Source organism: Ambystoma mexicanum, chromosome 8 (assembly GCF_040938575.1).
Source record: "Ambystoma mexicanum isolate Mex_15411 chromosome 8, UKY_AmexF1_1, whole genome shotgun sequence".
Taxonomy (NCBI): Eukaryota; Metazoa; Chordata; class Amphibia; order Caudata; family Ambystomatidae; genus Ambystoma; species Ambystoma mexicanum.
Window position 1 is genome coordinate 816,109,450 of NC_090929.1, and position 24,888 is coordinate 816,134,337.

The 24,888-nt window shown below is 47.5% G+C and overlaps 1 protein-coding gene and 1 non-coding gene across 3 annotated transcripts in view; one reads left to right on the top strand and one right to left on the bottom strand.

Annotated features, from left to right (window-relative positions):
• The window catches only part of FUT11 (fucosyltransferase 11), a 155,869-nt gene extending 146,923 nt beyond the window's left edge, over positions 1 to 8,946 (bottom strand). Inside the window, exons 1-2 of one of the 2 annotated variants that reach the window (XM_069610685.1) lie at positions 8,648 to 8,946; positions 7,270 to 8,554 (exon numbers count right to left, since the gene is read on the bottom strand). In XM_069610685.1, the coding sequence (XP_069466786.1) occupies positions 7,270 to 8,322 (1,053 nt within the window). In that variant the 5' untranslated portion in view covers positions 8,323 to 8,554; positions 8,648 to 8,946. Of the gene's footprint in view, positions 1 to 7,269 lie in introns of both variants that reach the window. The other variant, XM_069610684.1, reaches the window with a different exon arrangement.
• Positions 8,947 to 12,760: 3,814 nt separating this feature from the next.
• LOC138474859 (5.8S ribosomal RNA) lies at positions 12,761 to 12,911 on the top strand. The gene has a single exon (XR_011269089.1). It is a non-coding gene; the product is annotated as a 5.8S ribosomal RNA (ribosomal RNA).
• The last annotated feature ends 11,977 nt before the right edge of the window (positions 12,912 to 24,888 follow it).

The window sequence follows — 24,888 nt, forward strand, 5'->3', positions numbered from 1 at the left end:
ACGCCTGCACAAAGTTTATGTTCTTTTTAACAAAATAGAAAACCATACTAATGCAATTACTGTGTTTCAGGGAGTTACTGAAGCATCATCTTCAATAATATCATCAATGGAAGTCTATGAGGAGCCTGAGGTATGGATCTTGACAGTTCCATCTAACTAGATCAACAATGCGTGAATAATTGTCGTTTGAATGTTCTACACAAAGCGTTCATTCGTGTTTTGCTATTGAGATGTACGTGGGTATTGGTCCCCAAGTACATTTTGTGTTTTCGATATTATTATACATACTAATGAAAGTTCTATGTTTCAGGGAGTCGATGGAGCGTCAGTGCGTGATGGATGTGCTTATCATGAAAATATAGTCGTTGCAGCGCAAGAGGAAGTGGAGACATGCACACACGAGTCGGAGCAACAGCGTCCTGATGTTGAAGTTCGAGGCAAGAAAGTTTCAAAGAAAAGAAAGCAAAAGAAGGTTAGTGTCCTGGTCACTATATTACGTTGTTTTTCACTGTTATTAGTTCAATACTGTAAGTTGTGTTTAAACTGAACATCCCTTTTCCAATCTGTCCTCTAGTTGCGAGTGGGTGTACGAACTAGATCTACACAGACAGTGAAGCGAACGAGAGATGTTGCTTGTCAAACCTTTTGGCAGGGACTTGAGACTGGAGATGCATCGTGCCAATGGGAAGAATATCAAGTGATTGACAACGGAGCTATACCACCACCAGCCATTGATAGTGAATGTCCTCCTGGTAGTTCGGATGCAGTCGGAGATCAATTCACAGAATCCACACCCGCAAAAACTAAGACCGCGAGAAAGTTGAAGAAATTGTTTTATTCACCCATCGCCGGAGAAGGAACAGATGTTGCAATGGAAGAGAATGAAGTGGACGACAATGAAACACCATCAATATCACTGAACCTAGCGGAAGACGATATCAGAGATTCTACCTTTCATGTGAGTGACATGTCCTCAACGTTACAGGCCGAACCAGCTGGGATGCAGAGTGACAGTATAAGGAAAGAGGCCAAATTCATTGTATTCGATAGTTGTTTGATTGATATTATTATTCGGATGAAATGTGGGCATTCGGTTGGTGGGGAAGTATGTGGGGAGCCATTGATTAATGTGACTCGTGCAATTCGAGGCACTAACCTTAAAATACATGCCACCTGTACAAAATATCATCCTTTCTCATGGTCTGCACAACCCATGCTGGGGCAACTGCCAGCAGGCAATCTACTTTGTGCAGCGGCTGCACTTTTTAGTGGTTCAAGTTTTAAAAAGTTAGAGTCTTTCTTTCAGTTTGTGGGAATCCATTTCATTGCGAAAACTCAGTTCTACAAATACCAAACCGATTATCTATTTCCAGCCATTAGCGAAGCTTGGAGAATGGAAAAAATGTCTATTGATAGTACATTCGCGGGCAAACGGTTCAGGCTAGCCGGTGATGGACATTGCGACAGCCCAGGATTTTCAGCCAAGTACTGCACCTACCACTTTCAGGACATGGAAAGTAAGAAAATTGTGAGTTCGGTGGTCGTGCAGGTGTCACAAAGTACATCCTCAGTGGCCATGGAGAAAGTTGGCTTTGTAGCATCATTGCAAGAACTACAATCGCGGGGAATGGTGATCGACCTGATAGCCACGGACAGACACGTTTCAATTGCCAAGACAATGAGAGAAGAGTACAAAAATATAAATCACCAATTTGACGTTTGGCATCTTGCAAAAACAATCAATAAAAAAATGACGGCTGCAGGTAAAAAAAAAGATATGCAAGGTATTTCACAGTGGTCCAAGTCAATCAGCAACCATCTTTGGTGGAGCTCAAAAACATGTGGAGGGTCGTTAGAAATTCTACTGGAAAAATGGCGGTCAGTAATGCTACACTGTACCAACGTTCACCGTTGGACCACAAACCAACATTTCCACAATTGTGAACATGGCCATTTGTCCACAGAGGAGGCACGGAAGAAGAAGTGGTTGATTCCTTCATCACCCACTCACAAAGCCATTGAAAAGATTGTATTTGATAAAACTATAACAAGAGATTTGAGGGGACTCACGGAATTCTGCCACACAGGAGATTTGGAGGTGTTCCACAATATGTGCCTAAAGTACAGGCCAAAACGATTGCATTTTGGCATGGAGGGCATGATAAATCGGACTCTTCTAGCGGTCTTGGCACATAACCATAATGTTGGCCGTCAACAAAGTAGGACGACCGGAACTTTAGGGACGCTTCGCTACAATAAGGCCTTCACTAAAAGAAGTAAACAATGGGTGATCAAACCAGTGTTTGAGGATATGCAATATGAGTTTATTGAGAGACTTATTGTTGATGTCCTAGATAGGCACATACATGGAGTTGTGAACGAACCTGTGCAGGGGACAACTGCATTGCCACCCAACATTGCCTCTGTTCCATGTCCACCTAAAGAAGAGCTCATTGAGAAATACACATCACGGTTTAAATGATTGTAATTTGATTGTCTGTTCTCTCGAGTCTCCTCATGTCGCAGGCCCATTGAATATGTGTATCTATGTAATGTGTAAATAAAAGTGATTGCTCAGTGTACATGCAATGTGTCTCTCCACCCTTGCCCCTCCCTTCACCGTGCAGTAGTGCGAACCTCCCGGGTGTCACCTGTGACTTTGCTCTCGAGTCTCCTCATGTCGCAGGCCCATTGAATATGTGTAGCTATGTATTGTGTAAATAAAAGTGATTGCTCAGTGTACATGCAATGTGTCTATCCAACCTTGTTCATTTGCGCATTAAATTAAACCAAACAGTAATATAAATAATTTTTCAAAAAATATAGAATGTCTCCGTATTTATGGTTCTCTGGGGCTGCAAAGCACGCAGACAAAATGCAAAGATGGAGTGTAAATTTCAAGTCCTGTGAGATGGCCTTACACTGAATGTAGCTAACTAGGAATGTGTGCTCGTTCAAAGTGAAGGTCAGCTGCTTTGATTTTTTGCTCGGGTGCCGGAATGGCCCACGACTCAGTATAAGGTTCTATTGTTATTTGACCTTGACAGGCCGGGACCATCCCGAAAGACTTCTTTTTGGGGGTGTGGTGCAATAACGTAAGAAACGATAATGAATAAAATTTCAGAAACGATAGCCATTTAATGTTCGTTCATTAGAAGAAATAACGTCGGCATAGAAGGAGTGGTATTTCGGGGCTGCCCTACGCACAGACACAATAGAAAATGCAAATATAATGTAAGTAACTCTTTAGATGAGTTTATACCGCAATTTAATTACTATACAGTAGCTTTAAAGACGGGTTAAGTTGTACTTGTTCGTTCAATGTGGCATATTGTTTTGTACCGCGCACTATCTTGAGGAGAACAATCTCCTTTTACGGAAGCACCTCAAAACCTTACTCTTTGCTTCTGCTTTCTCTCTCCCTCTCCCCTGCTACAACTGGTCCACTGTCTGCGACCTCAGTCCTGGGCCCTTCCACTCTCCACCTGCACTGCCTCCCTGTCAACCCCTGCACTGGGGGACTGTCTCAGTATCCTACAGCCCCCCCTTCCCAGCACTTGTTCTGCACTTACCTTGCACTCGCCACCAGCTGGCCCTATGTATTTATTATTTTATGCTACTTACCTTGTACTCCACTTCCCCCCTCCCCTTCCCCTTGCACTTTTACCTTCCCCCTACCCCTGCACTTGCGCGATCTGAATGACACCTGGCCTTGTAGGATCGTTGTCTGTCTTCTCCTTGTCCCCCCCCGCCTCGCCACGCCTTGAAACACTTGTGTATAGGCGCGTTGCAAATGCCATATTATATCATATCAGTGATGAAGTGGTCCACTGGCGCTCAGGCGGCTGTGAAAAAGGCGGAGGAGAGGGGGTGGGTTACTGGAAATGACGTATAATACCCAGTTGCACTGTCCTAGCTATGAAATAATTTCCCGACCTAATATATAAAATGAATAATTTTAATAAAGATCTGATGGTGAGACTAATTTCATTTTTTATGTTTTTAAAACAGGTACATCACTCATTATTGTGTGTGTCACGAGTACCAGACACCGGCGGATGGGTTTTTCAACCGCCAGTTGCTTCTCCGCGTGAACAACGTTACCACCCTGACCATTTTATGGGACGATCGCCAAGTACAAGTATGCCCTTACGCGGTACTAACGGCTAGATGCAACATACAGACCGTTGTGGTGGCCTAGTGCCTCGTTGTTGGAACAGCCATGCGATTATCAGTGCGACCGAAGAGCTTATTTTATCGTAAACCAACACCCTGTGTACTGCACACGAACATCGCTTGCCTCAAGACGAACTATTTTGGATCGAGAGCAAAGAAAAATGCAAATCGCTGAATATTCTCTAAACATTTGATGTCCAATAAATGTACTTTGCCAAATGTACAATCTTGCGGTTTGATTTAAAAGTACAGTTTCATATTCCGAATTGTGGCGCGCTGTGTTGTGAGCTGATCTGTGTTGATTTCCGGGTTCTGTGTGGAGTCGCGTAGAAGACGCCTGGGCGCGTTTGCCTACGCAGCACAGTCACGTCACGGATAGAGGCGGGGAATATGAATGTTTTGATAAAGTCTGTTTCAGGGGCGGGGGATTTGATTTAGTGCCGCAAAAGCAGGTGAGCCAGGGCGATGGGGGGAAATGATAGGATTATCAGAAAATGGCGGCTGATTTCGAGTGCGTTAATGGACGAAAAGTCGGGTAAGGTCCATAGGAAAGTTTTCTACGATCTACCGAGTTATGCTTAAAAACACATGGCCGAACCGTAGGGACAATATAAAAAAAAGTCCCGGAACTATCCTTTAAGTATTGCTAATTAATATGGTCTATTAGCAATCTTAAGTTTGTTACATTTATAACGTGTGTTGCAATCATTTTTCCACCAACTGTGCACCAATATGTTCCATCGAAGAATGGATGTTGCTCACCATTTCCCTTGATAAGCACATTTTGCTCATTGTGCACAAAAGGTTGGGGACCACTGCTGTGGACAGTTCCTTCGGTATTGGGGTTCTCAGATCTGACAGAGTTGTGTGTCAATGACATGCCAATGAAGGGGAGCAGCAGCATGCATATAATTTGCCATGCAGATCATTATTGCTAACATGCATATAATTTGCCTCTTCCAAATATAAAGCTTTGGTATGCCTCAAATGGGAGTACTAAGACGAAGAAGAGGGGAGGAGGATATAATGGAAGGATTACACACTGGTAATCTTCATTATTCCAAGTCTTCCTCGTCGCAGTACTAGCATACATCCTCGCCCCTCCCCCCACCAATAGGCGAAGGGTACATGATCCTATTAAGCAAATGTATAAGACTGTGGGTAGGAGCAGGATCTCAAGAGGTAGGATAAAAGATAGCTCAGAGGCAACATGCTTGCTTAGGGGACAAGACGATGCAGTGCAAACATGGATTTGATCAGCATCATCCTTCGGAAAAATACATGTAAATCATTGTCAAGTCTCTATGTTCCAATGTTTTAAGACAATCTATTTATTGGGTCTCTGATTTGCATAATGTCTGCTCAAAATTGCCCCCTCCTGCACACACAGAGGTGGATTGGCACCAAATAGTCAGGATCTACATTATGAATTGCAGATACATGTTCTGGTATATGCAATTTTAACATTTTAACAGAAGAATGCACATAAAACAAACCACAATCACATACCAGCATGTAAACCACATAGGTAGACAAGCAATTAATCGTGCCTTTTATTATAGATTATCTTGAGTCTTAGTAACTAAAGGATGTTTGGGTTGAACTGCAAATTGACAAACAGAACAGCACCCACAGTGTGAAGCCATTAGCTCTGGACGTCAACTACACTGAACTATCATATTGTGGATCTGTATTTGATCTGCAAACAATGAAATTATATGTTGTGGGAAGCTATATGTGCACCAATCCAAACATACAGATCTGAAAACCTTGAAGGGATACAAATGTTTCTTAGCCACTGACAAAGCTGCCAATAGCATATTCTTCACACATGAGGGCAACCTGTATGCAAATAAGCATCGATCTCAGGTTTACAATGAAGTCTAGTCCAAACTGATAGGCCAACATATGCACTGCAACACATTCAACTCTTTAATATTGCTCTGCGATTGCACCTCATCAGTGAGGTGCAGCATGAGTCGTTGCAGACAGCATGCACATTTTGCATATCTGGACATACCCGTTCAAGTTGTGGATCATTAGGAATAAAGCTGTAACGTACTGAGAAGGAAAATCAAAGCCACACATTTCATGGGTGACTTGTGCTCCCATGCAGGTGAAATGTGGACAATGCGTTTGGGATTAACTTGGCCGAAAGCGATTTACATTACTGTGCAGAAGAAGTTTAAAAAGAAAAACGGTGGAAAGTAATGGCACTCGGGAAAATTCCCATTTCCATCTGTGGAATTCTTGTGGATATAGCTGATGAATATGGTTTCAAAAGTGCCTTGGACCCCAAAAATATGTTTTGTGGGTGTGATAGGTGTGCAGTAAAGTGATCATGATAGATGGCTACTTCAACTGAGAGGGTGAGGCATGGGGTGAGGAATAAAAGCCAACATCGTTTTGTTTAATAAGGGCTTTTCTCATGCTAAAAGGGTAGGAGATAAAGGTCAAAAAGTCTAAAACGAACGAATGTGAGGGAGGGAGAGAGAAGAACCAGGATGTTGACAATATGGTAGGAAAAAAAGCCAATTTCCGCAGGAGTTATCGCCTTTATCTGAAAAAAGTTCTTGGTCATGGACAAAAAAAAACGTTCTCACTCCCTACTTGACCAAATACAGCAAAGAAATAGCCTGTCAAGACACAGCACAGATGAACAAGCAAAGGCAATAATAACAGAGCCAACCAGGGCAATTATCACTTAAAATCCAATACTCAGTAACGTGAGATCGATGCACAATAAACCAATTTCGTCTTGAAGAGGCATATTATTGAAGCGAAACAATGCAGAGTAGCACTGCTTTAACGAAAATTACAAAAACAAAGTTACAACAGGCTTGGTCTTAAAATACTAATATTGTCATCCAAAACTGACTGGATTTGCCCAGGACAGCAATACTTGTAAAAGTAACCCAAGTGACATTGCAAACAAAAAAAAAGGCCAACAACGAAGATTCTGCCTATTTCCAAATAGTGAAATGTTTTCAAATGTTTTAAAACATTTGCTGACACAGTAGACATCCAACCATGTTGCCACAATATTTCCTTTAAGTGGGGCAAGCGGCACATTTTACCTTTGCTAATAATTACCTTTATGTACTTCATAAGTTCTTCCACATAACGGTCCCTGTCCGACGGCACATCACAATGGGACTGTATGTAGAGCACAGGGGCATGGCCACGTTTTTCCCACGCGTTCTTCTCCACCAGTGGCACTGCTGGATTCTGAAGGTATTCAATATTTGGTAACCACTGTAGGGATAAGGGGTAGTCAGACTCGCGCCTGAAGGTCGCTGTATAGTTAAAAAGACTAATTCCAGGCAAATGCGACAGCAAATAGTTATTCATCGGTGACTCCTCGTGAAATAGTGCCCAGGACTGATGTGGCAGTCGGGGCAAGGGTGCCTCGTAGGCCCTAAAGTCGGTTCCATAGAAAATGACAGATTTAGTCCTCTTGTGGAGCTTCACTTTCTTGTTCTTAGTGGCCAAGCAGGAGCTGTGAGGACAGTCAATGCGTTCCGTCTCTCCAGGGAAATGAGGAAAGAGGTTCTCACTCCACCATAGGAGGATGGGCAACTCTTTGTTTCGACGAGTGTCATTGTTGCCAGGTCCGCGGTAGGAAACTGTGGCCATGGACTCAAACTCCAGCCCTGCCAGTGGATGCGAGGGTTGGAAAGCTGTAGCACTGTCCCAAAATTCTGGCATTAGAGTCCCCTCTTCCTCTGACTGCCTCAGCTCAGCCACATGGCTCTGAGCAGGTCCTGGCATTTTGTGTACTGCGTCTTGGAGAGGCTCTGTTCTGCCCCCCACTCCCTTTTCAGGCCAAGCTTCTTGGAGCTCCCCTTCCTCCAAATGTCCCTCGTGTGGTGTTGCACTGCGTAATGGCTTGGTGGTGTCAAAAGCTGCTGAAACTGCACTAAAACAAGGGAGCATGGACAGTATGGCAAAGTAGCAGAACACCCAAGACCAGCGCATGTGCCTCCCTCCACATATAACGCGCCATGGAGCGCTCATCTCTGTGGAGACTATGAGCCTTTGCATGCACCTGCCTATTGCGCATGTGGGGCGTGCCAAATGTCTACCCAGAGGCGAAACTGCCCCAGGTACGATCATTTCCACAGAAACATTAGGTTGAAAATGCATTCCTATATGGGAGACCAATGGGCTTAATTGCACTACAGGCAAAAAGGGGAGAATGAGCCTGATGCACACTTCCTCAAACTAGGAACAGTGGGTTACAATGAACGCTCCCCTCTCCTTTGCCCAGCTCAAAAAGGGGACACCTGACCCATTGCCACCTCACGGCGCAAAGCATATTACTTTATACAGGATCAACAGATACCATATCTTTGTGGTGATTTTACAAATAAAAAACCTCTTGTAGAGATGATGTGTGCTCCCTGCGGGCCTGCTATGAAAATAAAACTTAAGCTTTAACTACTTAACTGCCTCGGCCCAATCCTTTCACCTCTCCATGTAAAAGCTAAGAATTCAAAGACTTGCATGGATTAAATTGGGGTTAAAAATAGGACTTCACACATGGTAATGTTATTTTGTTTTCTTGCACATCTCCCGGGGTCCTTTCCTTCGGTCATTCGCGCAGATTTTACCTTTCGGAAATCCAATGGCTACATTGTTTTTTTTTTATTTAGTTGATTTGAAAAACAGCAGGCAGACGAACTTCGTCTTCTTGTCGAGCGACAGTTTTCGGTAGGGTAGCGACTAGTTCCCATCCGAGAAACGGACCATAGCAACGACCCGCCCACTCTTCTTCACGTGACTTTCTACGTTATCATTGACCTTTTTCCGGAGCAATGAAGCTGTTCCGGGGCATTTTCAGTGATCGCTGAGCGGGATTTGGGAAGGCTGTGTCTGTCGGTGCAAGTGGGCATTTTCCTCGGAATACCGGGAACGTTTCTGATAAACTCTGCAGCGTCCGACTTCGTCTTGTCCCTCGTCCATTTTTCAGAGAGGGAACCGGGAAGGCACTGACTGCAAGATAGGGTGCCCAGATTTCCAAAACGAAAAACCGAGAAGACCAACCACATAAAAGAGAGGGATTACCCCATCGTAGCCCACCAATTAGCGCCCATCCCCCAATATGCCCCCCAACCACCACCTAATCAGATTTCCAGCGCTTCTCCTTTCTATAAAGTGTATATGATCTAATTTGTGCAGTTTTGTCTGTGAATCTTGGCATGTTAATTCAAAACAAGCGTTTGCTCTCATTGATATTATATGACTTGCTACAACCATTTCCAACTTAAAATTCTGAAAGTGTAATGAAAAATAATTACAATTTTAATTACCGTAGCCACCCAACCATGCAAACCCCGGACGGGGTTTATAAAGCACAGAGGGTGATTTCCCCGGACTGTCCTGGGAAAATAACCCGTGTACTCTTGGCTCGCCGACAATACTATTTTCTTCGGGATACCATGAATGTTCCTGCAAGACACCAGGTTGAGTCGGGGAGCAGAGGAAAATTACATTTACTTTAAAAATCATGCTCGGCTTGTTTCTGGAGGGAGGGATAGGGACACTGGTGTGGGTCCGGAGGGAGGGTTGGGTTACAGTCGTGTGGGTCTGGAGGGATAGGGACACAGTGGTGGGGGTCTGGAGGGAGGGATAGGGACCAGTGGTGTTGGTCTGGAGGGAGGGATAGGGACAAAGTGGTGTGGGTTTGGAGGGGGGATGGGGACACAGTGGTGTGGGTTGGGAGGGAGGGTTGGGGACACAGTGGTGTGGGTCGGGAGGGTTGGGGACACAGTGGTGTTGGTATGGAGGGAGGGATAGGGACACAGTGGTGAGGGTCGGGAGGGATAGGGACACTGGTGTGGGTCTGGAGGGAAGGATAGGGTACAGTGGTGTTGGTCTGGAGGGAGGGATAGGGACACAGTGCTGTGGGCCCGGAGGGAGGGTTGGGGACACAGTGGTGTTGGTCTGGAGGGAGGGATAGGGACACAGTGGTGAGGGGAGGGAGGGATAGGGACACTGGTGTGGGTCTGGAGGGAGGGTTGGCATACAGTGGCGTGGGTCTGGATGGAGGGTTGGGGTACAGTGGTGTGGGTTTCGAGGGATAGGGATACAGTGGTGTGCGTCTGGAGGGAGGGATAGGGACACAGTGGTGTGGGTCTGGAGGGATACAGGAAGGCTGTGGCTGCTGGTGCAAGTGAGCATTTTCCTCGGCATACCAGGAACGTTTCTACATAAACCCTGGAGCGTCCAACTTCATCTTGTCCCTCGTCTTTTTTCAGAGTGGGAACCAGGAAGGCACTGGCTGCAAGAGCAGCAGTAACCCGTGAACTCTTGGCTGGCTGAGAATACAATTTGCATTTTCTTTCGGTATACCGTGAACATTCCTGCAAGACACCAGGTTGAGTCGAGGAGCGGAAAATTACATTTACTTTCAAAATCATGCTCAGCTTGTTATGGAGGGAGGGATAGGGACACTGGTGTGAGTCTGGAGGGAGGGTTGGGGTACAGTGGTGTGCGTCTAGAGGGAGGGATCGGGACACAGTGGTGTGGGTCTGGAGGGAGGGATCGGGACACTGGTGTGGGTCTGGAGGGAGGGATAGGGACACAGTGGTGTGGGTCTGGAGGGAGGGTTGGGGACACAGTGGTGTGGGTCTGGAGGAAGGGAATGGGGGCACATTGGTGTGGGTTTGATGGGAGGGACAGGCACATTGGTCTGGGTGAGGTATGAGGCACATTTGTCTGGGGAGGGATGAAGGCATATTGGTGTGGGTCTGGAGGGCGGGATGGGGGCATTTTGCTGTGTGGGTAGAGGGATGGTGGGATCTTGGTGGGGTCTGCAATGGATGGTGGCACATTGGTGTCGGTCTGGAACAAGTATGGGGCATCTGTTGGTCTGGAGGGTGGGTTGGGGCATCCTGGTGTGGATGGGATGGGGATAGCTGTGCATCTGGAGGGTGGGATGGGGCATATTGGTTTGGGTTTGAGAGAGGGATGCGGCACAAGGGTGTGGGTCGGGGGGATGGGGACATTGTTGTGGGTGTGAAGGGAGGCATACAACACATTGGTCTGGGTCTGGAGGGAGGGATGGGTGCTCATTAATCGGGGAGGGATAGGGGCATCTTGCTGTGTGAGGGAGAATGGGCATCATGGTATGAGCCTTTAGGTAGGAATTGGGAATCTTGGAGTCTGGATCAGAGGGTGGCATCGTTGATCTGGAATGGAGGGACAGGGCATATGATGGGGGCATGTCAGAGAATGATGGAGCATGCGAGTCTGAGTGAGGGCTGGAGCACTCTTGGGAAGGGAGGGCATCTGGGTGTGAATGGAGGGATGGGGTATGTATGTCTAGAGGGAAGGATGTTGGTTTATGGGAGGGGTGGGAGCATGTTGTCGAAGGGATGGGGTAATCAGGTGTGGGTATAGAGAGAGGGCAGATGGCGCCATCTGAGTGCGAGTCTGGAGGTAGAGGTGAAGCATGGGTGTGGCTCTAAGAGGTGGAGCTTCTTGGTGTAGGTATGGCAGGACGGATGTTGGTGTCTTTGTGTGGGTTCGGAGGGAGGGATGGTGACATTTGAATCTGGAACATATGTTTGGAAGGAGAAATGGGGCATGTGAATGGGGACATGTAGGGCTGGGGTATCTGCTTGTGAGTGGGGGCATGGAGGATCATTAAGAGTGGAGCAGCCGGAGGGAGAGCCGCAAGCCTGACCTCGGTTGCATCCCAGGCGTGCACACCACAGCCCGGGGCACCTCTCGCAGAGCGGTCCGGTGTGCGTGGGCAGCCAGGCGCCGGGTAGTGGGGATTCCCTTCCACCGTAGGGGGTCCACGACCCAGCAGATGGACAGGGACGCTTGGCAGGGTTGGGTTAACGTGCAGGGGATATCTCCAACCACACACCGGAAAGGGAGCCCCGTGCGGCCCCATCTCCTCACCAAGCCGGCCGGTGCGCTGGCCGGGGGCGTGCACTCCTCTCGCTGACCTGCCAGTGGGTGGGCATTGGTGGGCGCACCCCAGTCAGCAGGGAAGCCCAGAGTGGTTGCAGCCGGGAACCGAGGGAAACCAGACTGCTCTCGAGGGGCGCCTCCCCAGGCAGACATGGGCACGGCACAAGCCCTGAGCTATGGCACGGCGGGCGTCGAGGTTCCAGCTGCCCACATCTGTGGGCGAGCGATGGCCAGGTCCGCTGACACAGCGGGTGACCTCCCCTCTTGCCCAGGTACCCGGACCAGGTCCCTGTGTGGCCAGGCTGGTCTTTAAACACTCTAGCGGTCCCACCCGACCCCCTACCTTTACTGTCTCTGGCCAGCCTCAGTGTCAGTCCCCCCTTTCCCCCGCCCCAAAAGGGAAGGATGAGTGGATCGGGCCGGGTGAGCCTGTGGCGGAGCTGCCTGCCTCCATCCCCCTGGGAAGCACCGTGCTGCTGCAGCGGCCGGCAGGTTTCCCGGGCTGAGCGCCTGGATTATTTATTTTTTTAAACCACAATGGTCTCGGCCGAGCTAGACAGGGTGCTGCGCTGTCTAGTTATAGGCGGCCCTACCTCCCCCGGCCTCTCCTGCACCGGCAGGGTCATGCTGATGTCTGGAACAAAATAAAGTTGCCTGTGACTCTTGGCAGTGGATCACTTGGCTTGCGTGTCGACGAAGAACGCAGCTAGCTGCGAGAATTAGTGTGAATTGCAGGACACATTGATCAACACTTCGAACGCACCATGCAGCCCTGGGTTCCTCCCGGGGCTACGCCTGTCAGGGTTGCTCGTAAATCAATCACCCCAGGGTTCCCTCCCAGGGGTGTGGCTGGAGCTGTCGCAGTGACCCGGTTCCCTTCGTCCCCCTAAGGTCAGACCCCAATCAGCACTGTCACAGGATCACTGGATCTGTCACGCAGGCTCATTGCCGGCACTTCCCGGGGTCCTCAGTTTCCCCGTCTCCTGCAGGTTTCTGGAGGGCTGGGTGTCCGGCGCACCCCAGATGTGGTGGCAGCAGCAGCGGGCCTTACAAAAGCCTGTTGGACCTTTACCCTACCCCGGGGAACCTTGCCATGCTATGTGTGGCTGTCTGGTGTCCTGTGGCTGCCGCCGCAGGATAGCCATGGAGTGTGGGCCTCACGACCATGTGGGCTTCGGCCGCAGATCGGGACAGCGCACATTCTGCTGCTCCAGAGGCACAGGGCTGGGGCAACCCACCCCGTACGGGCCTGAGGCTAGTTGCCCCTATCTTTGTGCTCCTCCTGACTACGGCCTCAGATCAGACGTGGTGACCTGCTGAATTTAAGCATATTACTAAGCGGACGAAAAGAATCTAACAAGGATTCCCTCAGTAACGGCCAGTGAAGAGGGAAGAGCCCAGGCATGGGAAACTTGGCATACAGAAGACCGACTCCCCGGCATCGCTCTTGGGGCTCAAGTCCTTCTGATCGAGTCTCACCCCGCGGACTGTGTTAGGTCGATAGCGGCCTCTGGCACTGTTAGGCAGAATCCTGGGCAGTGCGCTTAGGGGCCACTACACAAGATTAAAACTACAGGTGGTAGTACAATTTCACCTTTGTACAAGCCTGTACTACACAGAGTGGTAGCAGTAGCGGAGCAGCCAGACTTATCTCAAGAGCAAATGATCAGTAGTAGAGATTACACAAAGGACTACAATTACTGTGACTCAAGCAAACACTGACTCAAGGTTTCTGGTTAAAAAAATATAAGCACATTTATTTTTTAGGCTATCTGTTCACAAAACACTTCACTTCTCTTAAATTAAAACCACACTTCAAATACACTACACACAACCAATTCCCCTTGTCCAGAACAATTCAAGGTAAGTACCTTTGGATTTGACAGACCGGTATTGTGAAACAAAGACGTTACCGGGGGTTATCACGCGATCACTTTTTGACAGTAATGACAGTTTGGTCTTACGAAAGAGAAGCGTACCCGCAAACAGAAATGTTACCGTAGTCAAACACACTTAGCAATTAATTAACACAAGGGAGTTGAGGATAAAAATCATAGGCAATACTTTTGTCAAGGCAGATAGAATCAAGAGACACTTTCTAAAACGTAGATAAAAGTCAATAGGCCTGCGCCAGTGTCAATGGGACAGGGGTCCTGTTGTCGAGGATCACAAGGTTAGAACAGTTCACGATTCAAGATTGCCAGGAGTACTTCGATATTGTCAAACAAGGAAGTAAAAGTTGTAAGAGGGAAGGAAGATAAGGACAAGCCTTTGGTGAGGAGAAAGGGGTTCACCCTAGTTCCTCGAAGTCGGACACAGTATCTTATTCGTATGAAGAAAAGCTGGTGCCATGGTAGTTGTTCCTGGTAGTTCCTGCCGACTCACGGATCCTGAAGCTTCAGTCATGGGGACAAGAAAGGGGACGTCTGGAGCGATCTGCACTACCCAGGGATGAAGCCAGCAGCAGCAAAAGCAACAGTGAATAAAAGGTGCGCTCCTTTAAAAACAGGAGAGGCTCTTCAGATGGCTATACGGACCACTACAGCTGTGTGCAGCGATTTCGACCAAGAAGAGGATCCTCTGCCTGTGGAAGGTGAGCTGGTTGATCTCACCAGGCTCAAGGGAAGAAGATTCCGGACTGGATCTTCTCTTGTCGTTGAAGAGTAGATAGCTCAGGACTGCAGCAGGGCTTCACCGGGACTCGGGAGTTGCAGCAGCTGTCTTCTTCTCTGCTTCTCTTCGGTTCTTTGCAGTTCCAGTGGCGACTCAGACTTCCAGCCCAAGAGTCCTGCCTTTTATGCCAAAATCCCCCATTCACACAGCCTGGCTGTCAATCACTCAGCAGGGGGGTTGTCCGGCCCAGATAACCACCTGAGCCAATCGACACAAAGTGCGACTCGGTCTCCAAGGAGACCCTGTCCAGAGGGTGACTAAACCCCTCCCTCACATTCACCCCACCTAGACACCCAGACGCCAAAGGAGGGCTTCTGGACAGAAGCCCGCCAAAGGTCGGCGAACAAAGAAGGCAAACCTGGTTTGCCGCGCAAAGTAAAACACAAGAAGGACTTTAACAAAAAGAAATGGCGATAAAACCCAACCAGAGCCAAAATATAAAGAATTTGATCAAGCGGGTTTAAGTTCGAGGCTAATACAATAGCCTAAAACATTACCACGTTATATGAGATAATCACGGTAGAAAAGTTAGGGTAGATACCACTGCCACCAGCCAAGTCTTAATGTTAAGGGAGCGAAACAATGCCCCAAGAGGTACAGACAAAAAGGGATAAGAGTTAACCCTTTCCAATACTCCATGTAAGATGGGGTGTACTGGGCCTGTGGTTTAAAGTGACTGTATAAAGTTAATGGCAACTTTACCTGTTTCTGGGGGACAGTAGTCAGCCCCTAGAAAAATGGAGTCAGTGGGAAGTCTCAAAGACAACCCTGTGTCACTGCACTGAAGGTGCTGTGTAACACACACAAAAAAGTGGTGCACATACAGTAGGTGAGGCTCCAGTGCCCAAGATCACACAGAAAGTAGCAAAACACATGTAAGAGTGGGAAAAAAAGGCTCAAACTCTTACCAGGTGAAAAACAAATCCAAGAAATCCAGCAAAGTTGCTGGGGGACTCTTTAGGTAAGGAAAATCAACCATTTATGAGAATTCTCCCTAACACTCGCCCCCCTCCTCCCCAGACTAAGGGACAGCAGGATTTAATCCACTCCTGGATGAATCTCTATTTCTAGTCGGTTATAAACATCCTAGAGAGAACATCAGCATTTTGGTGGTGACATCCTGATCTCTGCTCAATGGTAAAATCAAACCCTTGCAGACAGATTGACCATTTTAGCAGTTTTGGGTTTTCCCCTTTCATTTGCATTAACCATCTGAAGGGTTGGTGGTCAGTTTGAATCACAAAAGTAGATCCATACAAGTATGGTCTAAACTTCTTCAGACTCCACACAATGGCAAAGCATTCTCGCTCTATGGTTGCCCACTTGTTTCTGGTTCCTTCAGCTTCCTACTGATGAAGCAAATGGGGTGCTCACGACCTTTCTCATCCAGTTGACTAAGGACTGCACCTATACCTATATTGGAGGCATCTGTCTGCACAATGAAGGGTTGGTGATATCCAGGAGCTCTTAGGACTGGAGCTTGACAAAGGGCTTTCAAAGGCTTGAGTGCACTCCTCATTCCATCTAACCTTTTTAGGGAATTTTGGAGAGGAGATCACATTCAAAAGGAGAAGCTATGGTCCCATAGTTCTCAATGAAATTCCTGTAGTACCCAGTGAGGCATAGGAAAGCTCTCACTTGGGTTTGAGTAGTAGGGATGGCCCAGTTTTGCACAGCTTGTCCTTTGCTGGTCAATGGCCCTATCTCACCTCCTCCTACCTCATGACCAAGGTAGACCACTTTACTCTGACCAATTTGACATTTGCTTGCTTTTATGGTCAGATGGGCCTGCAAAACATATCCAAGGTGATAAATATGTTCTTTTCATGTAGGGCTGAACACTGCAATGTCATCCAAGTATGCCATGTGGAAGTCCTCCATCCCATTCAGAACTTGATTAACCATCCTTTGAAATGTAGCAGGTGCATTCTTTAGTCCAAAAGGCATTACCCTAATTTGGTAGAGGCCTGAGGGGGTAGGACATGCAGTTTTCTCCTTGGCATGGTCTGTCAGTGCTATTTGCCAATAGCCTGAGGTTAGGTCAAATGTACTGAGGTACTTGGCTGAACCAAGTCTATCCACCAGCTCATCCGTCCTTGGCAAAGGATGGGCATCAGTCTTAGTGACTGCATTTAGAGCTCTATAGTCCACACAGAATCTCAACTCCTTGGATCCTGCCTTTGGTACTAGGACAACTGGACTAGACCATGGACTTGTAGAAGGCTCTATAACCCCGAGATCAAGCATCTTGTTGACCTCTCCCTTGATGTGGGTTCTCACATGTTCCGACATTCTGTAACCCATGCCTTTGACAAGGAAACAGTCACCAGTGAGAATATCATGCTGGCCCCAGGGGGTCAAGCCTGGTGAGAGAGAAAACAAGGAGGCAAACTGATTCAACAGAACTTTGCACTCCTCCTGTTGTCCAGAAGTCAGTTAAGAAGAGAGATTAACTCCCATCTGTTCATCTAAAGGTTGGCCTCTGAGGAGGTCAGGTAGAGGTTCACTCTTCTCTTTCTCTTCCTCTTGAGCTGAAGCTAGAAGCAAAGCTCCTACATCTGGTCTCGAGACATAAGCCTTTAAACGGTTGGTGTGAAAGACTCTGGGAGCCTCCTTAGGTCTGCCTAAGTCCACCAGATAGTTCACCTCTCCAAGTTTGCCCACAACCTTGAAGGGTCCTATCCGCTTGTCCTGCAAGGCCCTCTGCCTTGTTGGCACCATAACTAGTACAAGCTGGTCTTGAGTAAACTCAACCATGTTGGCCTTCTGGTCATGCCAATGCTTGACCAGAGCCTGACCTGCTTTCAAGTTACTACTTGCTTCTGCCATCATGTGTGACATTCTCCTCCGAAGACCTATCACATAGCGAGTCACTTTGACTGGCTTGGGGGAAGGAGCACTCTCCAACCCCTCCTTGATCAGGGCCAATGGACCTCTGACTGGATGGCCATAGAGAAGTTCAAAGGGACTGTATCCCACTCCCTCCTGAGGGACTTCTCTATATGCAAAGAGAAGGCATGGCAGTAGAAGGTCCCACTTTTTCTTAAGGGGTTCCTCTAAAGCACCTATCATGCTCTTCATAGTACGATTAAACCTCTCTACCAGTCCATTTGTCTGTGGATGGTAGGCTGTAGAGAACTTGTAAGTGACACCACAGTTTTTCCACATGGCTTGCATGTAGTGGGACATAAAACTGGATCCCCTGTTGGATATCACTTCCTTAGGAAACCCTACTCTGGTAAAAATACCAAGTAGAGCCTTAGCCACAGCCTGAGCCGTAATAGTTCTCAGATATGGCTTCTGGGTATCTTGTAGCATGGTCTACTGCAACCAGAATAAACCTGTTCCCTGAAGATTTGGGAGAGTCAAGGGGACCGACAATGTCAATGCCCACCCTCTCAAAAGGAACTTCCACCAGTAGGAGAGGCACCAGGGGTGCCACATTCTTGGCCCCACTCTTGCCAGAGGTTTGGCAAGTGTGAAAGCTTCTACAGAATTTGTCCACTTCTGAAACCATTTTAGGGCAGTAGAAGTAGAGAGAGAGCCTTTCCTTGGTCTTTTTGAAACTCAAGTGACCAGCCAAAGGTATCTCGTGGGCTAACTGTAGGAACTGGAGTCTGTTAGCAAGGGACACTACAATTCTTTTGCAGTCCCCAGGGGTCGACACAGTTGGTTCACTGTAGAAGAGGCCATCTTCCCAGCTTAACCTGTGCTTTCCAACTTCTTGCCCATCAAGTTGGTTAGCAGCCTGTTGTCGAAGACCTTCAAGAGTAGGACACTCTCTCTGTCCTTTGCTAAAGTCTGCCCTGTTGGGTCCACCTTCTGCCAGTAAAGACTGCAGCTCAGGATATTCAACAGATTCAAGATCTCTGACTCAAACAGTGTCTTCTTCCAGATCTGACTCTTCAGATGCTGGTTCAACCACACAAGGTTGCACCTCACACTCTGCCTCAGCAGGTGGAGTAGTCACAGGAGTGACTTTGGACAATCTTGGTGATGTCCTTGTTGGTAGCACAGGGGTGCTGTCTGACCTTTTCCTGGAGGGCTTGGGTTTCCCCTTTGCCTCTGTTTTCCTAGAAATAGCAGTGAGCAACTCCTGTGGAGTGGGAGTGATATTTTCTTTCATCATCTCCTCTGGAGAGCCTCTCAAGGTTCTCACCCTTGCAGATCTTGTGAGCTCCTGTTTCCCTTTACTGGAAGGCCTGGGGGTGCTTAACACAACTCCAAGAGTTTTAAGGTCATTACCCAACAGGACTCTCCCAGGCACTTCACTCTGCACACTAACAGGTATCTTGACAGTCATATCATTAAACTGGATGAGAGCTGGTAACTGGGGAAGCATTTGCACAGGGCCTCCAGCTAATTTGGTGAGGCGTTTGAGTGCCTTAGCAACATCTTCCACCTTGAAAAATGATTCATCCACCACAGTTATGCAGGCTCCAGTGTCGCTGATGGCTGGGGTTTCTTGATCATTCACAAGAACACTATCTTTATAATTCTCTTTAGTATTATCTTGGATGGAATTATAGGCATCTAAATTATGTTTTTCCCACAAGCCCAGGGACACTAAAGAAACACTGGCTGAGACTCTCATGGGTTCATCAGCCAGTAGATGAACGTTACCACTTGCCATAGGTACTTCCTCCTCTGGGGAGAAGGCTAAGGAGACAGTGTGGACCCCTGAAGGTTTACCCTTACATCTGGGATCCCCTTTCACATGGTCAGTTTACCCACAAACATAACATTTCCCAAATGTTTTGATGAATGGGGGTTTGTTCTGAGCTCCTTCTGGTTTGGGTCCAGATGGAGCACTAGCCTGATTTGGTTTCCCTTGTGGCTTACCCTTATGTTGCTGTTTGTGGCCCTCTTTTGGATTGGAGGTATTAGAATACTCTTGGTTGTCTTTCTTTGGTTGTTTCCCCTCATCCTTTTTCTGAGTAGCCCAAGTGAGCAGCCTTAGCTAGCTTCTTTGGATCTATCTCCTTAGAATCAGCCAAGTGCTGTCTGAGCTCAGGAGAGCAGACATCAAAAATAGACTCCAACATAACAAGATTTCTCATTCCTTCATAAGTGTTTACTCTGTAACCCTTAATCCAACCATCTCAGTTTTTCAAACATTCACATACCCAGGTAGCCCAAGGGGTACCATCATGCTTTTTGAGGGTCCTAAACCTCTTAAGGTACTGGGAAGGGGTCTTCCCAAATCTAGCAATTAAAGCTAGCTTCACACACTCATAATCCATCCTATCCACCTCCCCCAACTCCATTACAACATCAGATGCAATAGTGGGTAGCCTAGAGAAGAGCCAGGGAAGCAATTGATTCCCTGTGAGACCTTGAATACCATGGTTATATTCAAACATTGCCAACCAATCTAAAATATCAAGCTTAACCTCATACATACCCACAATTTCTTTAGGCATACAGGGTCTCTTAGGACTGGGAGAGAAGCATTTTCAAGAGACAATCTTTTCATTTCAAGTTCATAATTCAACTCCATTTCTCTGAGCTTAAGTTCTTGGTGTTTTTGTTCAGTTTGAGCATTTAAACGTTTGAATTCCAGTTCAAGCCTCATTTCCTCTAGAGCAATGAATTCAGGACTGAGTGTAGGACCTGTGGGGGGTCCCAGTGGACAAGGGTTGAGGTTGCTGAGCAGGCAAGGAGCCAGGGTGGCCTATATTAAGAGACACATCTTCCTCTTCCAACTCATCGTTAATAGACATAGTATCATCCTCAATACTTCCCACATTTGCTAGAGAGTCAGGTATTTCAGACCCACTCCCTAGACTTTGACTCTTTAACAACTTTTCAACTAATTCAATCTTTTTTGCCTTTGGCAGAGAGTTTCCTTTCTTTACACATGTTTCTTAAATAATCAGCAGTGTAACTCAGGAGGGTCTCCTGACTGTGGCTTTCCATATCAGACATGATTATTGTTGCTTTTTAGTGATTTTGTGATTAGTTGATCCAAGGTAATAGCAGCACTCTAAGTGTAATTACTATACTTTTATCCCCAACGCTGTACACCAGTGTTATGCAGAATTATATGCAGTACCCTTTGAGAACACTTCACACAATTAAGACTACACGTGACAGTATAATGTCACCTTTGGTACTAGCCTGTACTACACAGTTATAGTGGTAGAAATAGCGGAGCAGCCAGACTTATCTCAAGAGTAAGTGAGCAATACAAATAGTTACACAAAGGACAGCAATTACTATGATTCAGGCAAACACTGACTCAAGGTTTCTAAATAAATGAATATATGTTTATTTACTCAACAGTTGTATAACATTTCACTATTCTAAGCAAGGTCAAAATCACAATCATAAATACACCACACCACTTCCCTTAAATTCCAGACAAGTTAAGCTCACAAAATGAAGTGAGAGCAAAATGGCACTCCAGCAATTTAAAAGGGAGGGAAAGACAAAGTTATCAGCAATTAGGCAAAACCAACAGGTGAGTATTCTGAGCAGTTGAACAATAGAGACTACAGTGGGGAGGTCAGCTAGAAAAGGCTTAGGGCCAAAGTCAGTAGGTCAAAAGTCTTTTGCTCAAGATCACACAGTTCAGGGTAGTTCGCAGTAAAGTTTGTGGCACAGATTTCGGACGAGGTTGGTTGGTAGAAGAGTTAGTTCAAAGAGAAGAGAAGGACAAGCCCTCGGATTGTAGAAAGATTTCAAACACTTTCACCACGGCTGAACAACCGGATTTGCACAGTACCTTAAAACGGAGAGGGGGCTGGAGCTGAGGCAGACGTTCCTGGTAGTTCCTGCAGGCTCACGGTTCCTGAAGCGACTGTCGGACTGATCAGAAGTAGGAAGACTGGAGGGTCCTGCACTACCCAGGGAAGAAACCAGCAGCAGCACCAAACAACAAATAAAAGGTGCGCTCCTTAAAACCCAAGCAGGGTCCGACCTTCCTGGCTATCCGGACCACTGTAGCTCTGTACAGCAAATTCGACCAGAGGAGGGGTCCTGGCTTGTAGTTTGGGCGAACTGGCTGGTCCCACCAGCTCAAGGGAAGAAGTTTCCTGGAGGATCTTCTCTGTCGTCCGATTTGGAGATTCGGACCTGCAGCAGGGCTTCACCGGGCGGTTCAGTCATTGTAGGGGTCCTCTTCTTCCAGTTCCTCATTGGTTCTTTCGTTCCAGTGGCGACTCTGTCTTTCCAGTCCCAGAGACCTGCTCTTTATGCAGTTTTCCCCCATTCATACAGCCTGGCTGTCAATCACACAGGCGGGTGGCTGGCCTGGCAAGACCAGTCCCCTTAGCCAATCAGACAAGAGTGTGACTTGGGCTACCAAGTCAACCCATGGTAGGGTTCTGAAGATCCCTCCCTCACATGCTGCATACCTAGACTATCAGGCACCTTAAGGAGGGCTTCTGTGCAGAAGCCCGTGAAAAGACAGCGAACAAAGGAGTCATCCCCGGTTTGGCGCACAGAGAAAAGCACGAGAAAGACTTTAACAAAAAGAAATGGTGAATAAACCCAGCCGGAACAAAAATAAAATGTATTTGGTCAAGCGGGTTTTATGTTCGAGTCTAATATAATAGCCTAAAACATTACCACGTTATATGAGATAATCACGGTAGAAAAGTTAGGGTAGATACCACTGCCACCAGCCAAGTCTTAATGTTAAGGGAGCGAAACAATGCCCCAAGAGGTACAGACAAAAAGGGATAAGAGTTAACCCTTTCCAATACTCCATGTAAGATGGGATGTACTGGGCCTGTGGTTTAAAGTGACTGTATAAAGTTAATGGCAACTTTACCTGTTTCTGGGGGACAGTAGTCAGCCCCTAGAAAAATGGAGTCAGTGGGAAGTCTCAAAGACAACCCTGTGTCACTGCACTGAAGGTGCTGTGTAACAGACACAAAAAAGTGGTGCACATGGAGTAGGTGAGGCTCCAGTGCCCAAGATCACACAGAAAGTAGAAATACACACAACAAAACACATGTAAGAGTGGGAAAAAAGGCTCACACTCTTACCAGGTAAAAAAAATGAATCCTAGAAATCCAGCAAAGCTGCTGGGGGACTCTTTAGGTAAGGGAAATCATCTATTTATGAGAATTCTCCCTAACACCAGTCAGTAACTTTTATTAAGCAGAACTGACACTGCGGGATGAACCAAATGCTGGGTTAAGGCCCACGATGCTGAAGCTCATCAGACCCCAGAAAAGGTGTTGATTGATATAGACAGCAGGATGGTGGCCATGGAAGTCGGAATCTGCTAAGGAGCCCCGGGGAGAGTTCTCTTTTCTTTGAGAAGTGCTCGGCACCCTGGATTGGTTTTGCCCTGAGAGAGGGGCCAAAGCCCTGGAAAGCGTTGCGGTTCCGGCGGCGTGCAGTGAGCTCTCGCTGGTCCTTGAAAATCCGGGAAGATGGTGTAAATCTTGCGCCGGGCCATATCCATATCCACAGCAGGTCTCCATGGTGAACAACCTCTGGCATGCCGGGCCGTACCCATATCCGCAGCAGGTCTCTAAGGTGAACAGCCTCTGGCATGTTGGAACAATGTAGGTAAGGGAAGTTGGCAAGTCAGATCTGCAACTTCTGGATAAGTATTGGCTCTAAGGGCTAGGTCGGTCGGGCTGGGGTGCAAAGCGGGGCTGGGCGTGCGCCGTGGCTGAATGAGGCGTCACACCCTCCCTCCCCCTGGGGGTGCTGTCGAGTCTGGATGCGAGCCGGGCCCTGCAGGTGGATCGCCCCAGCTGCGGAGGTCACCTCTATCTGTTCCCCTCCTGGGGTTCGGGTCTGACGTTCTGCTTCAGCCGACGCCCAGCACCTGACTTGGAACTGTTGCAGACCAGGGGAATATGACTATTTAATTAAAACCGCATCGGGAAGGCCTGCGGTGGGTGTTGACGCAATGTGATTTCTGCCCGGTGCTCTGAATGTCAAACTGAAGAAATTCAAATAACCGCGGGTAAACGGCAGGAGTAACTATGACTCTCTTAAGGTAGTCAAATGCCTTGTCATCTAATTAGTGATGCGCATGAATGGATGAACGAGATTCCCACTGTTCCTACCTACTCATGTAGCGAAACCACAGCCAAGGGAACATGCTTGGCAGAATCAGCGGGTAAATAAGACTCAGATGAGCTTGCCTCTAGTCTGGCACTGTGAAGGGACATGCAAGGTGTAGGATAAGTGGAAGACCCTCGGGCCACCGGTGAAATACCACTACTCATCATTTTTTCACTTACCCGGTGAGGTGGGGGCAGAGCCCGTGGGGCTCTCACTTCTGGCGTGCATGACCCGCTCTGGGGACAGTGGCAGTTGGGGCGTTTGACTGCGGCGGTACATTTGTCAAACAATAACGCAGGTGTCCTAAGGCAAGCTAAGGGAGGACAGAAACCTCCCGCAGAGCAGAAGGGCAAAAGCTCACTTGATCTCGATTTTTCAGTATGAATACAGACTGTGAAAGTGGGGACTCATGATCCTTCTGACTTTTTGGGTTTCACGCAGGAGGTGTCAGAAAAGTTACCACAGGGCTAACTGGTTTGTCGTGGCCAAGCTTTCATAGTGACATCGCTTTTTGATCCTTTGATGTCGGCTCTTTCTATCATTGTGACGGAGAAATTCACCAAGCGTTGGATTGGTCACCCACTAATAGGGAACGTGAGGTGGGTTTAGACTGTCATGAGACAGGTTAGTTTTACTCTACTGATGATGTGTTGTTGCAATAGTAATCCTGCTCAGTGCAAGAGGAACCGCAGTTTCAGACATTTGGTGCATGTGCTTGGCTGAGGAGCCAATGGGGCGAAGCTACCATCTGTGGTGTTATGACTGAACCCCTCTAAGTCAGAATCACCCCTAAACTGTAATGATACCGCATCGCTGTCGAGCCTCAGTTGGCTTAGCATAGCTGGCTTCTGGGCCGTGTGTAGAGCCGCTCGCCTCGGGACTCGAGTGTGGACAGAAGGGGGGCCACCTCTCTCGCCCGTAGTGTAGCGCATGTTTTGTGGGGAACCTAGTGCTAAATCATTCGTAGATGACCTGATTCTAGTTCAGGGTTTCGTAAGTAGCAGAGCAGCTACCTTGCTGCGATTTATTGAAAGTCATCCTCTGAACCAAGCTTTTGTCACAAGGTGCCGTCAAGGGTCT